This window comes from Nannobrachium achirus (genome assembly GCF_963921795.1).
Source record: "Nannobrachium achirus genome assembly, chromosome: 3".
NCBI classification, from domain to species: domain Eukaryota; kingdom Metazoa; phylum Chordata; class Actinopteri; order Myctophiformes; family Myctophidae; genus Nannobrachium; species Nannobrachium achirus.
Window position 1 is genome coordinate 46,670,371 of NC_137812.1, and position 24,547 is coordinate 46,694,917.

At 43.3% G+C, this 24,547-nt stretch overlaps 1 protein-coding gene across 1 annotated transcript; it reads right to left on the reverse strand.

The window, feature by feature from the left end:
• Positions 1-230: 230 nt before the first annotated feature.
• s1pr5b (sphingosine-1-phosphate receptor 5b) lies at positions 231-1,460 on the reverse strand (the record flags this gene model as incomplete). The annotated part of the gene is made up of 1 exon (XM_080721528.1): positions 231-1,460. The coding sequence occupies one exon, from the start codon at positions 1,458-1,460 to the stop codon at positions 231-233; it is 1,230 nt and encodes a 409-aa protein (XP_080577654.1).
• Between the last annotated feature and the right edge of the window lie 23,087 nt (positions 1,461-24,547).

Below are 24,547 nucleotides of genomic sequence, written 5' to 3' on the forward strand. Positions count from 1 at the left end.
GTATCGTTGCTATAACCGACTTGCTGGGGCGAGTCATTAGTCTAAACTTGATGATCCCAACACCTCAAGCTATAACCAGGTGATGCTATGATTCAGAGGCTTTCTGCTTTTCTGATGGCTATTCTCCAAATCAGAGAATATGCCACAAGTGCTTTCTTTGTACAGATACAAGTTCTCAGCATGGTCTGTCCTGTCCTCCAGTCAGCTTTCCTCTCTGCCTTATAGAGAGCTCAGGACTTGAAGAATTTGGGGTAGAGGGCCTTGATTGGGGAGGGTGTTGTGACGACGTTCCCAGAGGAGATAGTGGTCTCCACCCCTCCTTCTAACTTCTGGGAGGCTACCTCTGTCTTACTGAAACTGCACTCGAGGAACGGCACCCCGATTCTCTTCACCTGGCCATCTTTGGTCATCAGACATGGTCGGCATAATAGGCGTAGAATGGCCCTCCTCATGTCCTTACTGGTTAAGGTGTAGATGATGGGGTTGAGCAGAGAGTTGACCATTGCCACTCCCAAGAAGTAATCAGCTTTGTAGAGCAGGCGGCAACTACGAGTAGGACAGAAAAAATCCAGAAGGAGGAGTAGGAAGAGAGGGAGCCAGCAAGCAATGAAGACGCCCAGGACAATGGTGACAGTCTTGAGGAGGGCTATGTACTTCTCGGACTTCCTTGCGAGGCCCTTGCGCAGGCTGCCTGACAGGCCCAGCCTCTGGCGCTGTGTGTTGGCACGTACAATGCGGAAAACTCTGACATAAAGGACCACGATAGCCAGCAGCACTGCAATAAAAACTGATACGCAGAAGAGGATGTAGCTCTTGGCATAAAGTGGGAGCACTGTTGAGCACTGGTCCAGCCTGTGAATGCAGTTCCACCCCAGGATAGGCAAGACCCCCAGAAACCCTGCCAGGGCCCAGCTTGCGCCAATCAAAGCCAACATCCGGCCCCGTTTCGCCCCATGGTATGGCCTCATAGTTACCATGGTAACATGCCGCTCAATGGCGATGGCCAGCAGACTGATGACTGAAGCAGCCAGAGTGATGAAGACCCCTCCCTCTCTGAGAAACCATAGCAATGGCGTCAGTTTCAATGTTTTAGGTCCAGACATGATGATGTTGGCCATGTATGTGATCCCAGCCAGCAGGTCCGACAGGGTCAGGTTTCCCAGTAAGTAATACATGGGCACGTGGAACTTCTTGTTCCTCCAAATGGCCAGGAGAACCACAGCATTCTCCAGGACTATGAGGACACACACAACCAAGAACGCAATTCCCTCAGGCTTGAGCCCCTCGCGGTAGCGGTCCCCCTGCAGCTTGCCTGTGTGGTTGTAATGCTCCACGATGATAGCATTTTGCTGGTACTCCCAGAAGAACTGCAAGTAACCTGGAGACGAGGGTGTTGGGAAGATGGCAGGGATGGTGGAGGTGGGGGGAGCCCCAACATGGGCAGCACGAGAGGCCTCCATGCTTGGTGTTGCTTTTGTTGTCTTATGCTTGCAGTCTGGAGCTATAAAGTCATTGCTCGTGACATTGTTTTGGCTCTTCAAGTATTTAAAAGAAAAAGGCTTAGCCTCCTACACATGGGGGAGATTAGTTGAAGCTTGTGGTAGAGAAACACAAACTTGTTTTATTGTTCTTCCTTGCCAGAAGAGGGTGCACTTGAGCTCTGTTTGAATGGTTCAGACTTACAGCACTCAGACCCTGGAGAAAAGAAAGAAAAGAAAGCATTAAGTTACAGATAGAAAGGATGCATGACCATTGATGTTGACTGTAATCAAGTTTAATTTCAGAGCCATTTTAAAGGTGAGGCATATTGCCACACAAAGTTAATAGTTGATCAAATAGTTGACAAATTCATGCAGCATGAATGAGTGTCTGCAATTTAATTACCTTTTTAGGAAATTAATGGTCACATTGATTGAGTTGCAGTTACAAGTGCAATTAATTTGTAACAAGTTTAAGATAAAACATGATAGCACAGCACAAACATTTGTAAGTGTAAAAATATTAAAGAGACAGCTATACTGACCAGACTTTAAAGCATACATTTTCAAAGCAAACATTTGTCAGTCATGATAAGGTAAGGTTGTTAGACAACCATGTGTGTGTAATTTGGCACACATGCAAGCACTATTCCTGCACGACCATTCTGCTCCCACAGTCTGGATATGTAGACCTACCCCATGCACGCAAATACATTTTCCAAACCCCATGACATGTATAAACTTTCTTGACAGGATGAGTGCATTTAAAAACTAGTGATCATTGATTAAGATCCAATTGTTTTTACATGTGATTAGGGTCACATTCCTCCTCAGAGTCTTGTCGTGCGGAGGTATTTTGCTGGCTTCTTAAGTCATATGCTAGCATTTAACAAAATAGTCTGGAAACTTTAACTCATTCAATCTGCTGCCAAACATTTAGGAAATCAAGTTGTCCAAGTAAGCGAATACAACTAAGTTACTCAGACAAAGTTACAGTGCCACCATCACTACTTGAATGCTGAATGTCTGGTTATTTAGGGAAATGTGTTATTGAGTGAGAATAGAGTGCAATATTTCATAAACAAAAATGTGTATTTTGCTTTAAAAGTATTCAATCACTTTAGTCTACTGATACAATCCAATGGTTTTGTGATCATATGATGTATTTAAGTAAAGGTGGTTCAAAACTCAAGTTTGAATGTCATGCAACTATAAAAGATCAAAAAACTCCCTAACTAATGACTCGCTCACTCATAATACAATGTAAAAAGACAATATCCAAACAATACACAGCTGCTACAATTCAAGACATTGGAGGAACAACATATAGGCTACTGAACTAGCATCCTCATAATAGACGTACCTTGAAAAGACCTCAATATTCTATTCATCCACCTAGACATCAGTGAGGAGAATCCACAGACACACGCTCCTTGACTCAGAAACCAACTGACAAGGCAGAGGCTGAGGCAGAACCTTAGTTGAAACATGCTGCAGATAGGGGGTTGGTCTTAGACCCCCCCCCCCCCCCCCCCCTCTCCTCCCACTCCTCCTCACTCTCTCTGTCTCTCCCCCTCTCTTCCCCCTTTATTCCATCCCCTCCTTCTTTCTAATGCACAATACACACACACATGTACACACACAGTACAGCAGATGCCCCCAAGCTTCACATAAAAGAGTTCTTTACAACTCTCTACAAGAGTAGAGAGACTCAACCCCCTCACCCTCTGCTTGTTCTGATTCTGCAGCCAGGACAGTAGTAGTGATCCCTATAGCCTTCAACGGCTGTTAAACACTGTACAAATCTTAATGTTCATTATGGGTCCATTTGGTTATATTTCTACACTCTCAACACGTGGATAAATAAACACTGATGATTTTACTGTTGTAGCGGCCCGCGGGCTAGATCCGGCCTGCAAGCAAGTTTTCTGCAGCCCCACCCTAGGGCTGTTTAATGTGACAGTTTACTCACGTTTGCTGTTAAGAATGATTACGCGTGGAGATGCTAAGTAATCAATTTGCATGTATCCATTCCATGGCAGCAGATGTTTACTGGCACAGTAATACGTAAACTCTTATTTTGCAAGAGACGTTTTGATCGTCATCAATTTCAAAACAAGATATGACATATGAGTGAATAACATGGGCATTTTAAAGTGTTGAATGGGAACCAGGGCGTCACAAAATGTATTTCAAATTTCGTAATTACGAATGATGAGCAAGTCTGTTGTTTGTTTGTTTTGCAACCATTAGATTTCAGATGTTCATCAAATGCACACATTTCCAAACTATTTGGTGTGTAAAAAAGGTTTTGCTCCAGCAATACCTCACAATCATAACTTTTTCATTTAGCAGAGTAATCAAGTGTGTGTGTGTGTGTGTGTGTGTGTGTGTGTGTGTGTGTGTGTGTGTGTGTGTGTGTGTGTGTGTGTGTGTGTGTGTGTGTGTGTGTGCGTGCGTGCGTGCGTGTGTGTGTAAAATAGACTGTAGAAATAGGTGTGTACCTGTGCGCACGTGTGCGTGGGAGATTCACATGGTTTATGTAGCACTGATGGGGTTCCCAGGGCTTGTCAGTAGCAGGCAGCATGCTCCAACATGCACTGGCCGATCTCATGCCAAGCCCTGCAGCTCTGCAGGACAAAACAAAACGAGAGTGTGGAGGTTAATTTATAGTGGTGGTGCTCACCCAAAATGGTACTGATCTTGTCACCTGTTTTCACCTGAAAGTTGAAAAAGTTATTGTCGGCGAGCGATGTGGTCACACAACCAAGTAGGCTTAACACAAGAATGATTATACATCTATGTTCCTATACTGTAATAAACACATGCTTTGTTATTAGAACTGTTTACTACAGGCAAACATGCATGTTCACGCACATACAGTACTGTACACGTAAGCGTACACTCATTTGATTGATTGATTGATTGATTGATTGATTGATTGATTGAATACTTTATTAACAGTTTGGAGAGACACGTACAGGGAAGTACAGTACAATATACAAGGCCTGCAAAAAGGATCTTTCCAAGAAAGCATGTGGCTTGTTCATTGGGGTCCTGCGTACTCAATTCATCAAAGAACAATGCTTCACCCATAGGCCTACTCATTCATTCAGGATCACAAAACCACTTGAGAGAACCTATGAATATGAGAGGAGATAATGACAGTTCAACAATACAGTGCTGTAGGTCATCAGAAGGATTTTTTTTCTATTCAGATGACAGTTTTTTGACAGTTGAAAATCCTGCTCCGATCCGGTAGCTGCCTTGACATTTTTCCCTAATCAAATACAGAACCTGCCTGCCCCACAGGTCTGTTTGTTGTTAGGAGAGGCACCTGATCATCCCAAAAGAATGAAAAGTTGACCTTTTGCTGCTTTGTGTGTATCGAAATCTTTCTTTCTTTCTTTTTTTTCTTTCTTTCTGGCTGTCTATCTGCCTGTCTTTCTGCGACTCTGTGCGCGTGCGTGCGTGTGTGTGTGTGTGTGTGTGTGTGTGTGCCAGCCAGCAGGGTCAAGAGCCAAGCCTTTTAGCTCTGATAATGTCAGCTAAGCTACGTAGCTGTTGACATACTGACACACATCAGTGCATAGACAGATGAAACATTCACAATAGCTGGAGCCGACATTTAAAAAAAAAACATGCTCGGGGCATTGCATTCAAATGCAGTAAACAGGAATTAATTCTAAACTGACAGATAAAATAAACACACTGTTTGTATACGAGCATTTGTTTTTGTTTTTGAGAGAGAGAGAGAGAGAGAGAGAGAGAGAGAGAGAGAGAGAGAGAGAGAGAGGAGAGAATGAGAGAACAGTTTTTCTCTTCGCTAGATGAGTATGGCTGGGAACAAGAGAGAGAATGTGCATGTGCGTGTGCATCAGTGCTTGCGTGTGTGTGCGTGCATGCGTGTGTGTGTGTGTGTGTGTGCGTGCGTGTGTGTGTGTGTGCGTGCGTGTGCGTTTGCGCAAATAGTACATCATTATACAGTAGCCTATTGTCTCTTTTGGGTGGAAACCTCATTATGTCCAAAACTGTCACTTTTCAGGATTCAAATGATAAAATAGCAAAGGTAGCAGATCGACAAGCTCTACAAGCTTGTAGATCTACTACTTCTGATGCTTTTTATGTGACGCTGTAGTATGATCAAATAGGGTAAAAGGGCATTCATTTACAAAAAAACACAAAACCTTAGAATATGGAGGTTTCTGCCCGACAGCGACGATATGTATGCGTTTTTCTTCATGTTCCCAATGTGCCTACAGCAGTGGGAGCAGGAGGGGAGCTGTACCAGGAGGTCATAAAGAGTAATATCCTGTTAGCGTGAATGGAGATGGCCTCACAGCCAAGACTCAGAGGAAAGGGGGGTCTTGTGCCGGGATGAGTGATCTAACAGACAGACACTCGCTACTTTGTAGAGGATGGACAGGCCATCTTCTTTCACCTCGGTGGTTCTGTCTGTTCCAGTGTCTTGTCTGATTTATTTTTATAGCTGTCAGCTTTATTTTTGCTTCTCATCTGTCCCAATTTTCATATTTTTCTTTCAGTCGCTTTCCATGGTTTCCTTAAGCACATGAACCCTACTAGGCAATATTCTGTGAAAACATGTGGTGAGCTTGTGGATTGTCTATTTTCAGCATAGAAGATTTGGTGTAGACAAGAAAAAGGAAGGGGACCGAGTATAGACCCCTGGGGGACCCTGGTCAAATGAAGTACACGGGTTATAGGGTACAGGTACTGTATATACAGTAAGGTTTAAGTATAGTTCAGTCTTTCTACATTGCCTTCTGAATTTCTTCATGTTTTTAGTATTAACCACCTTCCCAGCACTACGTTCCATACATCAGCACTTGCAAGTCATGCCAGATAGGTTTCCCTCTTTCTCTATATTTTTGGCCACACATGCTCTATACTTTCAGCATGCAGACTACTTTCAGCTGAGCCAGCGGCTCTTAGGTATGTATGTAACCCTGACCTTGATGGCTCCATTACGTGCCCAATAGGATCTATTTGTGGTGAGTGTGGGTATTATTATTGGCCTCCCGCAGTCTGCCATCTCTATAGAGTTAGGTATAGTTACTGACAGGAAGTGAGGTCATAATGGCCCCTCGTAGGCTGGCAGCAACTCGTGGCCGGAACCTTCGACTCTTGTGGTGTTAATATTTGTATGTTCTTCATATTCGCAGACAGAGTGAAGAGGGTGGAGAGACTACATTTGTCAAAAGTGGAAACCTTCCGCTGTTTGAAACTTTGAACTCAGGAGGACCACCTATACAGTATGAGAACCCAGAGCATATAATAACTAATGGTTGCACTGTGGTTTTTATTTTACCTTCCGAGAGTGAATTCCATCCTAGCCATGAACCTGCCCCATATACAACCTGCCAATGCAATAAAACAACCGTAAAAAATAATGTTAACTTTTTAACTCTAAGCCCTTCATTACAATGGGGTGTTTCATTCGTTTCCAAGTGCTTATGATTTTAGTGAGCTAGGCCTTGATCTGGTATGTTAAGCTTTAAAAGAAAACATCATTAGTGTAGTATTTTCCTGGCGTACTACTCTCCATCACCTCAAAGTCACACCAGGGGTTCCTGGCTATCACTCCTCCTGCACTCTCTCACAAAACAATTCTCAGTCGCTATCCACTGATAAGTCTCACGAGCCAACTGGCCAGACCAGGTCAATGATGATAAGAAAACATTCCTCGCCCAATTGGTGGCATTTGAAGGCATCACTCTCTCTCTCTCTCTCTCTCTCTCTCTCTCTCTCTCTCACGCACGCACGCACGCATGCACGTCTTATGGGCTACAGTGGTTCTCAACCTTTTCATTCGTGACCCCCCAGAATAATCATATTTGAACTGGGGACCCCCACCCTGACAAGCACTTGCAAAGTTGGGGCATCCAATTTAGTTTGGTTCCACAGATAAATATTGTGAGAATAGCAGATCTTCAAACTCACAACGCTTCGCAATATTTATCTGTAGATTGGCTATATTCATAATGTTTTCCTCTTTCTTATTATTTGAAAATTTGGTCAATGTTTGAGAACCACTGAGCCATTAGATCGTTTATTGTCAGTGCGCGACATGGCAAACAACCAAGAATAAATCAGGCACGAGCCTCTTTCTATGTTTCAATACATTCTCACTGGAGTGTGATGTTTACTTTCCAGCATCCGATCGCTCACTGAGTTTACAGTTGCACTGTGTATGACCTAAGACAGTCCGACCGTTCGCCGGCGTTACAATGTTTGTTTGGATTTTTCCAGCCCACTTGTCGCAGTGTGGGGGTCGTTCAAGGGCGATTTATGAGGATCTGCTTCTTTTGAAGTGCTCGCAGAATGCGCTGGCCTCAGAGGGAGTGATGAGTTAAGGAGGAAAAAATAGATGGCTCACGCCATAGGATGTGCTTGTCTTCTTCTGGCCCTGCGATTGGTGTGAGAAAGAAATACATAAGCAGTAACTCACAAGCTCTATTCTCAGAGGAAATGGCCCCCTGTTGGCACAATTACACTGTTAACAGCATAGATGACATCCTGGACAGAAACAAGGCAATGATGTATGATGTGTGTATAAGTGAGTGTATGTGTTTATGTGCAATGGTGGACAAAGTACACAACCTCAGTACTTGAGTCAAAATCTATAAACTCCTGGACAAATACTGTGTATCGACTACAAGTGAAAGTTGTTCAGTCAATTTGTAATTGCTTTTAAAAATGCTTGAGTATTCAAAAGCACAAAGCATGTTTTCCTTTTAATACCAATGCATTGCTGTATTGACAATTAGACACAGTGGAGTGTGAAAGTATAAACAACAACAAAACTAATACTCAAGTACAGTTAATCAAAAAATGTATAAGTACTAGACTACTAGTAAATGTACTTCGTTACTGTCCACCAGTGTTTATGTTTATGTGTGTATCATGTGTATGTATGTTCGTCAACAGAGATCTGAACCATTCCGTTTTCAAGCAGTGGTTTGCTTGCTCTGCTGTAGGAATGGCTGGGGTCAATAAGCTCTTGGTGATGTGGTCTGTTTCTCCTTGGATTGGCTGCGTCTCAGCTTTTTTGGGTGAGCGTGGATGCAATCTGGATGTATTCAGTCCAGCTCTGTCAGACTCCAGGCCTAATGAGATCCAGATCCAGGGGGTTTTGCCTGTGACACTGACACCCGCCTCTGCTCCGCAGAACTGTAACACATCATATGACAAAACTCCACACAGGGCGCACCACACTCTACCCACTCCAACCATCTCACTCTCAGTCCCCAAGATGAACGCCGCAATGATTCCACCCCCCAAAGAAAAAACTCCCCATGAGTGTGTGTGTGTGTGTGTGTGTGTGTGTGTGTGTGTGTGTGTGTGTGTGTGTGTGTGTGTGTGTGTGTGTGTGTGTGTCAGAAAGAGAGTATGAACACTCTGTCTCATATAATGTAGATACATACAAACTACTACTAATACTAATACTTTGAACACTTCATACCTTACCCATATTTTGACCACCTGTTAACCATATCCCTAAACAACTAGTAAAACATCCTCGCCTTAAAGGCAGAGGTCGCACCATGTCTTGACTTGGCCATCTGACCAGTGATGTATATCGGACCAGTTACCCATATATGGAGACCTCTGGTACCCATCCATGTACTGTATATGGAGATATGCTGTGAGAGCCCAAACATGCTTAGTTATTGTCTCCACCAGCCGAAGGCTTGGGGGAGAGTATGTTTTCCCCTTCGTCCGTCCGTCCGTGCGTCCGTCCGTCCGTCCGTCCGTCCGTCCGTCCGTGTGTCCGTCCGTGTGTCCTCACAGTTTGTGTGCTGCTAATCTCAGTCGCCGTTGGCCCGGTCGCTGCCAAAGTGAGCACACACATTCCCTGGATGCCAATCTAAAACCTCTGCCCTAAATTTTTCAAATGGGCCTTTTCTAGCGCCACCTAGTGGCCGATGTTCACAAAACACATTTCTGTGCACTACTCTTACAGATTTTGTCAAAAAATCCTACAAATCGGTAGGCAGCATCTCGACAGTCATGTGATCAACACAGATCTGTCCGATTTTGCATATTCCATCCGGATTGGCTAAGATTGGCTTCCAAAGTTTGTAGGATTGAGCCGTTTTGAACAAAATGCCTCAAATCCCAAACGCAAAGTGCAATTATCATGAAATCGCGCACACACGTTCCCACTAGGCCGAGGAAGAAAAGCCACTTAATTTTTTTAAAATCAGCCTCATGGTGGCGCTATAACAGGCCGATTTGTGGTTTTACCTATAACTCCACCGATTAGTTTCAAACTTTGTAAGCGCACTCCCTAGAGGCTAAGGATAAACCTTTGCCCTGCATTTTTCACACCAGCCTTTTATAGCGCCACCTTTGGACCGACTTATGTAAAACACATTTTTGGATATTACTCCTTGAGATTTTATCCAAAAATCACGCAAATCGGTACACAGTATCTCTATAGTCATGTGATCAAGTCCGATCCGTCTGATATTTCATATTCCATCCTGATTGGCTAATATTAGCTTCCAAAGTTTGCAGGATTGCTCCGTTTTTGAACAAAATGCTTCAAATCATCAACGCAGCTTGCGATTACCGTGAAATTTGCCACACATATTCCCACTAGGTCAAGGAACAAAAGCTACCTTTTTTCACATTGGCCTGTTATAGCGCCACCAGCAGGTAGCCTTTAGCAAAACAAATTTTTGGAACACAATGCTTCAAATCATGCATGCAGCGTCCGATTTCCATGAAAGATCTATGGTGAAGAACATATGCCACCCTTTTTACATTGGCCTATTATACAGTAGCACCGCCAGGACACACAGCCTGGTGGAGACCTGTGCTCGGAAGAGCACTGCTTCTAGTTTGTTATGTGAAAGTCCTACGATGTCTATGACATCTGACATCATACCCTTTTATGCCCATACAAGGAGATCCCTGTCTGTAGACCCAGCCACACAGATATGGGCTGTCTTGGCCTTAATGGATTCTGTATTCTGTTAGTGTTGTATGTGGCCGATGTGGCCTCCATATATGGGCATTCCCATATGAAGTTCTATTAGATATGGCTTAATATTGATGACATCAGGGAACTCCATATATGGGCATAAAAGGGATTCTGTTAGTGTGACATCACAGTGAAGCCAGAGCGTGATGTCAGAGCGGCAAACCCATTCTGTTAGAGTGGTTCCCCTGACATCACAGTGACATCAGAGCATGATGTCAGAGCAGCAAACCCATAGACCGTAAAAATGTGTACATGTCGTATATGGACAAGCTGTGACGGTTCTGATAGTAAACTGCGACCTACGGTCGCAATAACACTATCCATCCAACCCCCCCCCCCCCCCCCCCCCCCCCAACAAATTCTCTTTAGGAATGTCTTTTTCTTGACCCCACAAAGTGGCAGAAACAGACGCACACATACATGTGCAAACTATACATGTGAGCATGCACACACGCACACACTATGCCTTTGCGGACCTCTCTAGAGACAAGGTGGTAATCGGAGGAGAAGGGTGGACGACACCGTTAGAACGACACAGCAGCCTCGTTGATCCCCAGCATGCATCACTCACTCTGGGCTTGTGTTGCTTGAATGATTCCCTCTCTGTTCCTTCTTGGCCTCTTGGAATTCCATCCCTCTCTTCTGTTGAAAAAAGAAAAAGAGAGCTGGGAGAGGCAGAAACCAGTAAGAATGTAAATGAAAGCCAGATCTCCCAGTGTTTGGCCCCTCTCTGCATACTGGGCTAATTTGTAAAACGTGCAACCGAGAGGCTGATAAGGTGAAGCGACATCTCAGGCCACTTTTCTCCTCTCGTCTATTCTCTCCCTATACACTGCTGCCTCTCATTTTCCATTTCAATTAAACTCCCTCTTGTTCTCTTCCTCGCTCAGTCTTTTCTTTCTCTTTCTCTGAAACCAAGTTGAAGGAGTTTGGCAAAAATGGGCACGGCACCAGTCCAGTCAAGCAGAGAGTAAACTAAACGGGTTAGCGTGACTGGAAATGATTTGAAATGAAGCCTAGGCCTTGTTCCCCTTTATTCTCCTTCCAGGGTGTTTTCTTGAACAGCACACTCCTCAAAACAAAAATTGCTGATTTTTGCTAAACAATTAGCCTCTCGCATCCCTGATCCTCTTTACATCCAACCAAGCGATGATGACAGCATTACGGCTGACTCTTTCCTGTTGGCGGTCCTGTCAGTGCGATGCTGTCATGAAAGCAGCGGAGCAAATTTGGACATGGGCATCGGCAGCTGCTGTCATCATTAAGTGGGGTTTGGACCCCCGCTCAACCAGATGACAGGTAATGAAAGGAACATCAGAAGTGGAACTGCTCTGATCTCTTGCCCAGCGAACCTGCAAAAATCTGTTTGGCCTCAAATGGCCTGTGGCAAAGCATGAGCGGATTTGTTCACCAATAAGTTTCCCTATTAAATCCTATAAAACACAATGGTACTGGAAGTGTGAGAGGAACCTTTTCATGTGGAGCACGCCATGTAAACTATAAATCTTGGGCACAACAACGAGAGAACTTTCACAACGCAAAACTGCAGTCAACGCTTAAGTATCAAAGACTTTGGATTCATCAAGCAAGCAAACCGTGTCTTGCGTAACATCACAGTAAACTGAATTGTATTTATCATAAATCACTTAAACGGCTTTCTCCTTTAGTGCTTTGCTGTGTATTTATGTTTTACAATGAGGAGTTGTTGTTTCCCCACCCAAAAGAATCATTGTATACTTTAACTCATCTGTAAATTATCACATTTTATCACACATTTTACACTGCTGGCTGGCAGGCATGGTGCAAACAGATGTCTGAGATGACAACAAATTAAAGCAAGCAACAAACACTGGCATCTTCACAGTATAGGCTACTGTACTGTATGTAAAGGGATGTATTCTATATTATGCTGTTGAATTATTTCTTAAAATCCAGAGCTCTTTTGAAGAGAGTCCATGCATTAGTGACATTTAGGCTGATGATGTCATTCAAGTTCTGGATCCCATTAAGTGTGGTTCGGAGAACTTTGGATACATAAACTTAATGTCTTCCCTGGATTCCTGGGTACCACGTCTATATGTCAATAATGCATAGAAACCACATTTCCAAGCTGACTGCTAGCAATTAGCTGTCAGCTCACAAGCGCACAAGCAGCTGGGTCTTGTTTCCGTGTGCTGTAGTTTAAGTCCAGCGCAGGTTTCCGTAAATGGGATATCATGAGTACATCAGCCAACCATACTCAGATAAAAAACAGCTGTGCTCCTCCTGCGATGCTAATTTGCTCAATGGTGAAGGAAATGGAAGGGAGTTTAAATGTGAATCTGTTCAATATGCACAGGGTTTTCCCTTCCACCTTGAGGACTGAAACTCATGACTTATCGTCCAAAATCCATAGACACATTCTCTCCAAGCCATGTTTTCCTCCTCATTTTTCAGACGGATCATCATGCTGTTGCAGGTCAGAAATAGACCTAGATGACAGCCAAAGGGGAGAGAAGGTCCCCAGAGTTAAAAAATATATATATATACCCAGTTAACGTTTACTCCACCCCCCTCCCCCCTCCCCTTTTTATGGAAAATTCTCTTCTTCCCAGCTAAGTCTTGCCCCATGCAAGATCTCACTATTTCCATAGATAATGCATTGGTGCCTTCCAACTGCTAGAAACCTTGATGTGGTCCTGGACAGCCAGCTATCCTTCAAGGCACACATTGCATCAGTCACCCGGGCCGGTCCTGTAAGTTCACACTATAACATCCGTAGAATCAGACCCTTCCTCACCCAGGAGTCAGCCCAGCTCCTCATCCAGACATCTGTCATATCAAAACTTGACTATTGTAACTCTCTCCTCACTGGCCTCCCGGCATGTGCTGGTCTTTAACCAGCCAAAATTCTCACATGTCTCCCCCCTTCTCCGCAGCCTCCACTGGATCCCGGTTGCGGCCCGCACTGAATACAAAACAATGATGCTGACCTTCAAAGCAGCCAAAGGTACAGCTCCACCATACCTCCAAAACCTGATCAACCCCTAGAACCCCACCCGTTCACTCAGATCAGCCAACACAGGGATGCTGACAGAACCCTCGCTAAAAACCCCAGGACAAAAATCCACTCGTCCTAGACAATTTGTGGAATAAACTCCCTGTCGTACTTAGAACTACCGGTACAGACTCACTCCCTAGCTTCCACCGTGGACTGAAGACTCACCTCTTCAGACTCCACCTAAACCCATAGCACTACTGTAATACTCAATGACCATACATGAAGCTAGTTAGCATTTCTTTTAGGTTTTTAGAAACGTTTTTTACTGATTAGGTGCATGTTATTGTTGTTCTAGATTGATATTCTATGCATTTGTTATATTGTTGTTGATGTACTGACATATTATCTTGCTTATTATAGTGATGTATTAACCTGCTTATTGTAAATCGCTTTGGATTAAAAGCTTCTGCTAAATGCCTAAACTGTAAACTGTTTCATCTTTTGACAGCACAATCATCAGTGTATTTTGGATTCATGACAATTTGTGTTTTCAGATATTTAACCACTTGAACTGTCAATACTTAATAAAGTTGCCCTTTCACTCTGTACTTAGTCTGCTCTTTTTCCCCTCTACACCAAACCTCTGCCGAAAAATAGCCGATCTACAAGCTCGCAGCGCGAGGCATTGTGAGCTTGTAGATCTGCTATTTTTGGCAAAAGTTCTCAGAATAAGGACACTAGGGTTCAAGTGGTTAATATAAAAAAGGAGAAAAAAAAACGTTCTATCACTCAAATATTTGGAGCACCCCCTATAGTAACTCTGAGGACCCGCTGTTGAAGACCCCTGCTCTAGCTGCTTTCACTAACCTAAACTCCTGGCATTGAGGAGGGTACAGTAAATCGTTCAGTTAACTGGAAGGATCTGCATTTCTGTCGGCTTCAATCAGCATTGTGGAACTGTGCAGCCTAAAGGGTCAATGGGAGTTCCAGCCCTATATGCGTCTTATTTTAGTATTATGTTTGGGTTGTTTTCAGGAGGAAGCTGGGTAGCTTGTCCTTGTGACTGATGACTCTGGTTGTTTACGGAAACACAATTATACGAGCGACTGGGCACCATGTTTGTTCCAAATGGGTCCCGATGGGCTCCTTAAAAGGTTGCCCTATAAACGTCTAGAGTTTGAGGCAGAGTAACTAGTGTCCTTGCTAGATGCTACAAACTGTTTTACTGCTCAATAACACTGAGGACCCTGTGATCTCAGCCTGCATATTTGACACAGGGAACGTGAGGGAAACTGGCATATTTATGTGTGCAAGGTAAACTGAAAACGCTGCACAACAACTGGGAGCCACTGCTGATGTATTTCACTGGCTTCCTGATGTGCCTCTGACATTCCCATTGGGACATGTCATGTGGGACCTTTCCCCTCCCCACTCTATAGAAGGTCAGTTTCCAGGGGGGATTTAAAGGGGAGCATAACAGGAAGAAGTGAGATAGAAGAGTAGAAAGTGAAGAGAGGAGAGTGAAAAAGAGAAAAAGAAACAGACCCTGGTGTCCCTATTTTGGGCATGTTGTTATAGGAAACAAAAACAAAGAAATAGCCTACAGTACTTATTAATAAAGGGGTGTTTCACTTTTTGTTGTGCATCCCGAATAGTTTTTAAGTTCCTTGAATTCATATTTAGATATTTCATATGTGGTTGGTATATAGACATTGTACACTGTGCTGTGCATTGAAAAATAGCGGAACACGTTACGATGCCATGCGTTGTTATTGTTAGCTTGTAGATCGGCTATTTTTATCGTATGACATATAGTGGTTGAAAAGCAGAAAGTAATTTTCTTTTGTTAGAAGACAAAGTGATGGCCATATTTATTCTAATCTTTGTCTCTTACATAAAATAGCACTCTAATGAAAACAGTGCTATGAGTGCCTCTGCCCCAAGATTGCCAAGAACATGCCAACACGTGAAGAGAAATGACACTCTTAAAGGTTGTTTAGACTATAGCGAGAGAAAGATTCACCATAACTCCTAACGCCATACTCCGGTGTCTCTCCGTCTCTACTCTCCGTCTTTGCTATCCCACTCCTTGTCTCTCCTCTCTCTCCCTGTATAGAGAAAGTTTACAGAAGAAAATGTCTGATCTCACACATCTGTGCTAATGTTTACAGTGGAAAACATTAAATCTTGATCCGCTGCAGAGATTTGAGGCGATTGCTCTGCGCTTGACCCTGGGAAACACTGCATGTTGTGCATCAGCTACGGTACATCTTTTAACATAGTGTATTCATTATGTGCACGTTCCATCCGTTGGATACTGTCTCTCACTATAAATTAATGTATTCTGCTGTCTGTTTGGATGTCCAGCTGCTCTATACAGTGTGCATACATTCTGTATGGTAGCCAGCTGAGGGTGAGCTGAGGGAAAGCATTAATAATTGGAGAGATTAGGGCTATGTGTGAGTATGTGTGTGTGTATGTGTGTGTTGTGTTGTTTTGTTATTGTGAGAGAGAGAGACGAGAGCATTGCTGAAGAAGGAGGGGAAAAGTTGTTTTTCCAATGTCAAGTATAGTGTGTGGGTGTGTGTGTGTGTGTGTGTGTGTGTGTGTGTGTGTGTGTGTGTGTGTGTGTGTGTGTGTGTGTGTGTGTGTGTGTGTGTGTGTGTGTGTGTTTGGGGAGTGTGCTCAGGGGGGATTTGTTTATTTACAACTCTACACTTCCGTTCTCACCCCCCAACGCTCCCACTTTCTCTTACCCCACCTCCCCGACCCCCTCTCTCTCTCTTTCTCACAATTCCTCCACAATCCACTTAATAACATAAAGAGAATTCTCTTTATGTTATTATCTCCACCAGGCCGATAGGCTTGGAGGTGGAGATTATATTTCCTGCCCTTGTCCATGTGTCCGTTTGTCTGTGTGTGTTGTTTATGTAACGGAAATACAATTTATATTCCTTTTAAGGCTATTGATCTATTGATTATTGAGTTATTGATTATTGATATAGAGTATATATTTAATATTCATCTTACTTCGGTTAAATTAATATATGACTGTAAGCTGATGTTATGGATGTAATATGTAAGCAAGGGAAGTAAATGAGTATGATAATATGTGAGTTTAGGCCTCAGTGTACTGTGTACACGTAGTTATGCAGCAGCAGGCTCATACAGTAAGGTCAAGTTCACTAGCTATTCCCCTGTAGGCAAGCAGCAGACCCAGACAGCAAGACGACAAGTTAAGGTGTTAAGAATGCAAGGAGAATGTTTCTTATATCAGGCGCCAGTATTCTGGCTAGGGCAGTGACTACACACTACGGCCTCGGCTTATAGCAGTGGGCCTTCCATTCTCAGTCGATAAGAATGGAACACGTTCATGCAGTAGTTGGTCAGGGTAGTGTCGCCGCTCTCAGTCGCTGAGCGTATTTCATAGTTAGGCAGAAGTGACCTTCCATACTCAAGTGTTAAGAGAACACATCTTTTGGTCAGACAGAAGGAATCTCAGTCCTCAGAATTATCTTAACAATGTGTATGTATCCTTACAGAATCTGTATAAGCTGCCTCAACATCCAGATCGGTGTCAGACTCCCGTTGCTTTCCGAGACAGACAACTGTTTCCTTCTTTCATCTATTTTTCCTTTCTCCTTTCTATTCTTTACTCTCATTTTCTCATTATTGAATTACATAGGAATTATTGTCATATTATTATTATTGTCATCTGTTGTATTGAATAAATCTGTTATAGACATATCAGTGTCTAACTCTTCATTCTCTCACCGATGAAATGTTCAATTTACACAACAGTTTACGGTTCATTTCAGACACCACTGGTCTGGACCGATCTGCATCAAATCTTGCATGGACACTGCCAGTGAGCCAAGGAATACTTCACCCAAAATGCTTAAAATCTGCATCATTGTGGTGCTATACAAGCCCGTTTTATGTTTTTCCCTATAACTCTCAAACCATAGGTCGTAGAATGAATTTCTCTCTGGATTCCATGGATATCATGAGGCAACTCGCTATATACTGTAGGCCACACTCATTTCTCACACCTAGATTCCTGCCATTTTCTTCAGATCCCACGTTTTGTTGCTGACAAAACTCACACAGCTCACTACACATTATCTCTGGAGTCATGTGATAAACATACAGTATAATATCTTCCAGAGTTTTCATATTCATCCTCTGATTCCCTTCCAAGATGTAGGCCAGTTGTAGGCCACGCTTCAGAGCCCAGACAAAGCCAGATGTTGGAGCTTAGCTCCTTCCAGCTAAAAAATTGCTATAGGCCTATATCGGGGCAGATATATACGAAGGTTAGGGCATAATGGGCGCATTATACACATAGTAGCAATGCTCTCCTGGGCCTGTCGGACCATTTACTGAATGTCATTCCCTATACTTTCTCTCCACATTTCCTGTCTTTCTCCACTGTCGCTGTCTTCCTTGGACCTAGGCGGCTGCAACCTCCCTGGGTAGGCCACCCAGCCTGGTGGAGATGAAGCTCCTATATACCTCCTTATAGTAGTTTTCTTCTGCCCCAACCCAGCCCTCCTCAACTTTCTTTCAAACTTCCTTATACAACATTCTTCTTGTCATCCATGTGATTTGCCCCACTCCTGAACTTTCAAGTCTGCATCGACATTCTTAATTCATATCATGGTGGGGATTCGTTCTACTTCCTGTCTCCACTATTCTTGCATAATCCACCACTGCATTGCACTGGAAATTATTTCTCTCCCTTTGTCCCTTTCCAGCACACTCTTGTGTTTATTTGACAAAGTCTACATATAGCTACAGTACAGATGGTGCAATGTTGCCTTCAACAGCGAGGTTGAAGATTGGCAAATGGGTTGAAATCTGAGTCTGAGGAGCTTGTAGCCAAATAACCCTCTAGGGCAATTGAACACATTCCTTCAGTTCGATTCCAGAAAGCAACGGTTCGATTACATGCCTCTTCCTTCACCCTTGTTATCTACACCACATAATCACTGTTAATTCACAGCTTTGTACACTGTATATTCTTGAGCGTTAAAGCTGTTAAAGCTGTAATCCATTATATTTAAGCCCAGGTTGGAACGTAGGTCTTCCACACAAGAGACTTAGCTACCACTCAGGTAACTGTTTGGACCAAAGGGCCCGTTTGGTTACATTTATAGTTATAAATGGATACATTGATTATTATACATTTATTTTACTGTGTAGTGATTGTATGTTTGATTTCTTTCCCAAGGTATAAAACAAACTAGTTTTGAATAATGAGAGTATGTGGCTGCAGCTTTGCATTCATGTCATGCCATCGATATAGTGAACAAAGAAGATTACATCTTCCTTCCATGTTTGTATATTTATCCAATCATGACCCTTTGTTTATTTTGGTGAACGTTCAACCTCTCCCTAATTGCAGCAGAGATGCTTAAATGGCCCTAACTGGCTTAAAGTCTATGGGCTTCAGCCGTGGTGACCCGACAAGTTTCCACAGGAAATAACTCCCATGTTAACAGGGTGAGCAGGCTTTCACTGTTACCTTTGGCCCAAATGTGTGTGTGTGTGTGTGTGTGTGTGTGTGTGTGTGTGTGTGTGTGTCTGTCCATACTGTAACAGCTTTACTGGGCAGACAGGTATATGGAAGGTTTTTATTCACACACACACGAACGCTCACACATGCACGCACGCACGCACGCACGCACGCGCACACACACACACACACACACACACACACACACACACACACACACACACACACACACACACACACACACACACACACACACACACACACACACACACACACACACACACACACACACACACACACACACAGGTTCACATTGAAAGTGAACAACAAGAATGTTTTCAGTTAAGGACAAAGTTCAACACAGAACTTTGACCTTAGTATAGGCTTTCAGTCGTGCCTCCCGAGGGCTTATATTCAATCTTATGGTTCTATCTCCCCACCCCACCCCACTCCACCACTAAACCCTTTATCCATATCTCAAGGCTCAGCTTCAGAGCTATTGCTTTTAGATGCAAGCACTTGTTTTCCTATATGTGACTCACTCCCATGACTCTCAAGGACTCCATTAACCTCTATTTAGACAAATTGAACTAGAATGCGTGAAGAGTTTCCACAGTGGAATTCTATGTCCAAATATCTAATTGAACTAATAGAAGCTTGGAGAGCTGTGTCTTATTACACATTGACATGTTCCATTACCATTACCATTAGGAGCTGTAGTGTGTTCAAAAGCCAGCTACGGAGTGACTGGCTCCAGATGTTCTCTGTGGCACAGGAGAGCCTTACAGGGGAGATGAAGTGCTATGTTTTCTGTCATAGGAGAAGTAAGAGAATGGTCCCTGATGACTTTTTAATGTTGTTAAAAAAATATTATCTATTTTTACCAACTTACACTGGGCTGTTTTTTATCAGGCTGCCACTTATTGTGGAATCCTCATGAGTAATGAGGTTCTACGAACCATCCAGACGATAGTACCTCAGTGATTCTGTCACTCCATTTACATTTCCGAGAACTTAAGCGGGACACTGAAGATGTGATTAGGTCACATTTCAAGAGGAGGCATGGAAAATGTTGGCTTTGTTTGATATCTTAATTCGTCCATGATAGTTGCTATCCCGCTAGATTTGTAACTGTTAGAAGAAATAAATAAGAAATAAATGACTCAGACAGCCAAAAGGACAATATCAATTAATTTTTGTATTTTGAAGAGAGAAGACAAGGAGGAGAACACAGTGAGCTACCATAGTGGCAGCTTCTAAACGTCTCTTCCTAAGATGGTGGTAAGACATACAGTATATAAAGAATACAGCATATGACAGTTATCGTGGGACTCATTCATTCGTTCCCATATCATAACAAGAAGACAGAGACACGTAGAGTGTTGGTAAATTTCCACTAGCCAGAACTTACAGTACAACAGGGTAACAATGACCTACAGTATACTGTAAAAGTTCAGACAGTAGTTAACAGAATTTAACCTTATGCATGAATCATATAATTATGTATCATAATTCATATCTGGAACAAAGAAAATAGCTCGCACTCACTTTTTTGGTCGCTCCAAACATTTATTGACAAGCAAAGGTACTGAAGAAGACCCTAACAGGTCGAAACGTCTATTTTTGCTTGTCAATAAATGTTTGGAGCGACCAAAAAAGTGAGTGCAAGCTATTTTCTTTGTTCCTAGTATTACCTCGTTGGCAGTCTTAGCTTGGCACCAAAGAACGGAGGGTGTGCGTTATTTTTCTCATAATTCAAATCTAACAATCAATATGAATTGATAAAAGGATGATATTAACCATAACAAAATACCTATCAGTAACACTGATGGACTCTTCTGCCAGAGTAGTTTAAATACACATCCATCCAGTTTCACCCAGGACCATTGTTTTCAAATATTTGCACGCTGGACTTTGAGTCGTGTCCTGGCGTGACATGATCAATGTTTGTTTGTGCAGAAAACTTTCCATTGTCCAAGAGAAACACAAACACAGAGTCGCTCTCCTTGGTTGCAACTACAGTAGCAAATGCTGGACCTTCTCAATAAGACAGCTGTGTTTCAGTCTCTCTCTATCTCTCCCTTTCTCTCTCCCTCCCTCCCTCCCTCCCTCCCTCCCTCTCTCTCGCTCTCTCTCTGCAATTTTGTAGCAACATGATGATTTTTTCAAACCTTTTATTATGACTCATGTTTTAAATGGAATGTTTCTTAGCATCCGGAGCCATTTCATACGCCAGTTAGTATTTGGTTTCCTAACCTACAACCCCACAGTATCAGTATAAGTGTAGGTTTACCTGACAGACAGGATGGCATTCCTCAACCATACCTTTGGGAAGGCAGCATAACATAACATAGCAAGTCAGCTTTATCTTTCCTTTTTGTTTTCGTAACACTTTAATCCCCTCTTGTGCCAAACTTGACTTTTACAGCCATGGATCAGTAGAACAACAACACCAGAATGCTATATTGTAATATTGCCAATCTAGAAGTTTCTACTACAGTGTGTCAGGCAATGTGGCTTTTATGAGCACCATCTCCTCATCTGTGCTTAGTTAATGTTGGTTGTGTTCTCTTGTGGTGGTGGTTTTTGCGGCTGATCTCTCCCAAACTAACTGCTCCTTAAGCAGTCAACTCGGCTGTAAATCTTGATTTCTTCTTTTTTAAACAGATTTTCAATTAAAAGCAAAAAGACCGTTAGCTTGAATGGCTCTTAATTATGTCACCACATCATAGCTTAAGTAGTAGATAATTGGGAGAAATGGCGTCAAGGGAGATTTTTAATGATGGAGGCTTTGGTAGGGCTTACAGTTTGTGCCTAACAATGTAGATGTGGTTCAAAAACGTAATGCAATTAATGCAATTCATGTAAAGGTATTCTTTTTTTTTTACTAATATGTTTTATCCCAAAAGGTATTTTTATGGCAAAAATAAACTGTGGCTATCATTATTTCACCTATTTCTTTATAATTTCTTTCTTTCTTTCTCCCTTGCTCAACTCTTTCTCAAAAGGCAGATACTCACATTCTCTCTCTCTCTCTCTCTCTCTCTCTCTCTCTCTCTCTCTCTCTCAGCGTGACAAGTGAAACATGCAACAGCTGATCCACAGGCCTTCAGTAAACACAGTGAAACACCATGAGGCAACCAGACACAGCTAGCAAGCAGTAAACAAACAGACATAAACAACAGAAGCCGTGCCTGCTAAAATAGGCTTTAAGTAGGTTTATGTCAACCAGTACACAGAGAGAAACCTGCGTATAGTAGATTTAGCTCTAAGACAGAGCTCATTCGTAGCTTAAACATCCTGAAATAGTTCGTAAAATGTCATGCTAAAGTTATCAATTTCTGCAGAAGTGTGTGCAGGGAGTGCACATGTGTTCCTTCATACATTTGGACCATGGCTGCATTAAACACAGGAAAAGGAGTGCAATAGTAGACTTCCGTGATCTTTAGTTTAAATTAGCAGCACTGTGGGTCACTTTTAGTCACAATAAATATGTGAAGCATATCAGATACTGGTCAATGGCCAAGATAGAATTAAGTGTTGATCATCCACTATTGAAGATTTCTATACATTATGAGAAAGCAAGAAAAAGCTAAAAAGGGCAAGAGGCAGTGAAAAGCAGTACATAACAGAGAGATTGTTAAAGAGAGAGACAGAGAGAGAGAGAAAGAAGGAAGAGAGAGAGAGAGAGTTTCTTAGTGCAATTCTTAGATTACTCTACTTAAGGTTAAAACTAGGTTAGGTTTCTGTGTGCTAAATCTTTCCTATAGCCAAACAAAACTGGGGAATAAAAAACTGCAGTATAAATCTTATTGAATAACCAAGTTATGACTATCCAGAATGCACACAATCTCTGCAGTGGATAATTGAGCGCTGCCGCAAGAGCAGGGAAAAGCTAGCTGACCCGCGAGCCAGTTGTCATAGGAGAATGGATGACGTTAGCAATGGTGGTCGTCTCGCTAGCTATAGTCCCACTACCCTGGATAAACAAACTCTCTGTTGTTCAGTTCTCCTCCTAGACAACTGGAGCCATTACAAGCCACCGCAGAAACCCAAGGCTCCCCCTTATTAAATATTGCCTTCATCCATGGTCGTTTTCATAAGCCCTCCTACCCCTTCCACCCTCCCTCTGCCTGTATCCCTCTATCCCTTTCTCCTTTCCCTCTCTTCTCCATTCCCATTTTCTGTGGGTTTTGGGGTTGGCGAGTGCAGGCGTCACTGAGATTGAGGCTCGCTAACAGGGCCTTTTCTCTTAGGTCTGTCTCTTTTTCTCTCTCATTCCCTCGCTCTCGTCATGTTCCGACTCTTCGCTTTCTCACGATTGGGCGTTTTAACATTTTTCAGGGCAAAACCTTGCCAGTTGAGCGGAATGTTGTCGAGAAACAATGAAAGAAAATGATTTTGAGAGAAAACACAGGAGACCAAGATGTATGGAGTCCAGCAGGACTGACCTGCAGTGGAAAACCTGACTTATACCTCGTTGTCCGACGGTGCCGAGCGCCTAGAACTGCCGATCTACAGGCTCACAACGCGTCACATCCGCGGCGTGTGGTGAGCTTGTAGATCGGCTGTTTTAGGCACGCGTCACTGTGGTACGACGGAGCATGAATAAGGCCGAAGCGTACGCCAACCAGGGGAGAGTGTGGTTAGAGAGGGTGCGGTCCAGCCAGCATTCTGCAGGAACAGAGTGATTTACCTCACACAGACTAAACCCACTGAATTCATACACACACATGCAAACAATTGCATGTATACACTCATGGAAACGCAAATGCAAACAGATGTGTGCACACACACGCACACACACATATGTGCATGGTGCACAGAGTGTTCGTGAGGCCACACATGCATACACACACGGGCACACATGCATACCGGTATGCACGCACACAGAATAGCCATAGTTGTACTAGGGAGCCTGAAACAACTTCAGCACTGCAGACCTGTGGACAGGTTCCCTTCTGTTTGAACATCACTGGAGACAGTTAAAGAGATATGCACTGTGCTTTGATGCAAATCTGGAGGGAGAGATAAAAAACAGCCATGCCGTGGGGGAGGATGACATGTGTGGGGGCTAGGACCATGGGACGGACACACACACACACACACACACACACACAGGTGGACTCGCCCTTACTGGGCAGGTATGCGCACACATACACGCACGTACGTACTCGCGCACACACACACACACACACACACACACACACACACACACACACACACACACACACACACACACACACACACACACACACACACACACACACACACACACACACACACACACACACACACACACACACACACACACTTACTTTTACGAGAGGGGTGCAGGGGAAGGCCAGGACACCCAGATGGACCCCTGTAGACTTCTGTGGAGGAGGTCTGAATGGGCCTTTGTTGATAACAGTGACGGATGATGTTTTCAGGAGTTGTAGATGGTATCTGCTCTGTACAGACTTCAAGATGGGTTCACAGGAGATGGGCACCGTGCCACGGTCCATACATCAAGCGTAGGGGAGTGTTAAAGTCAGACAATGACATGGCGAGAGCACTAG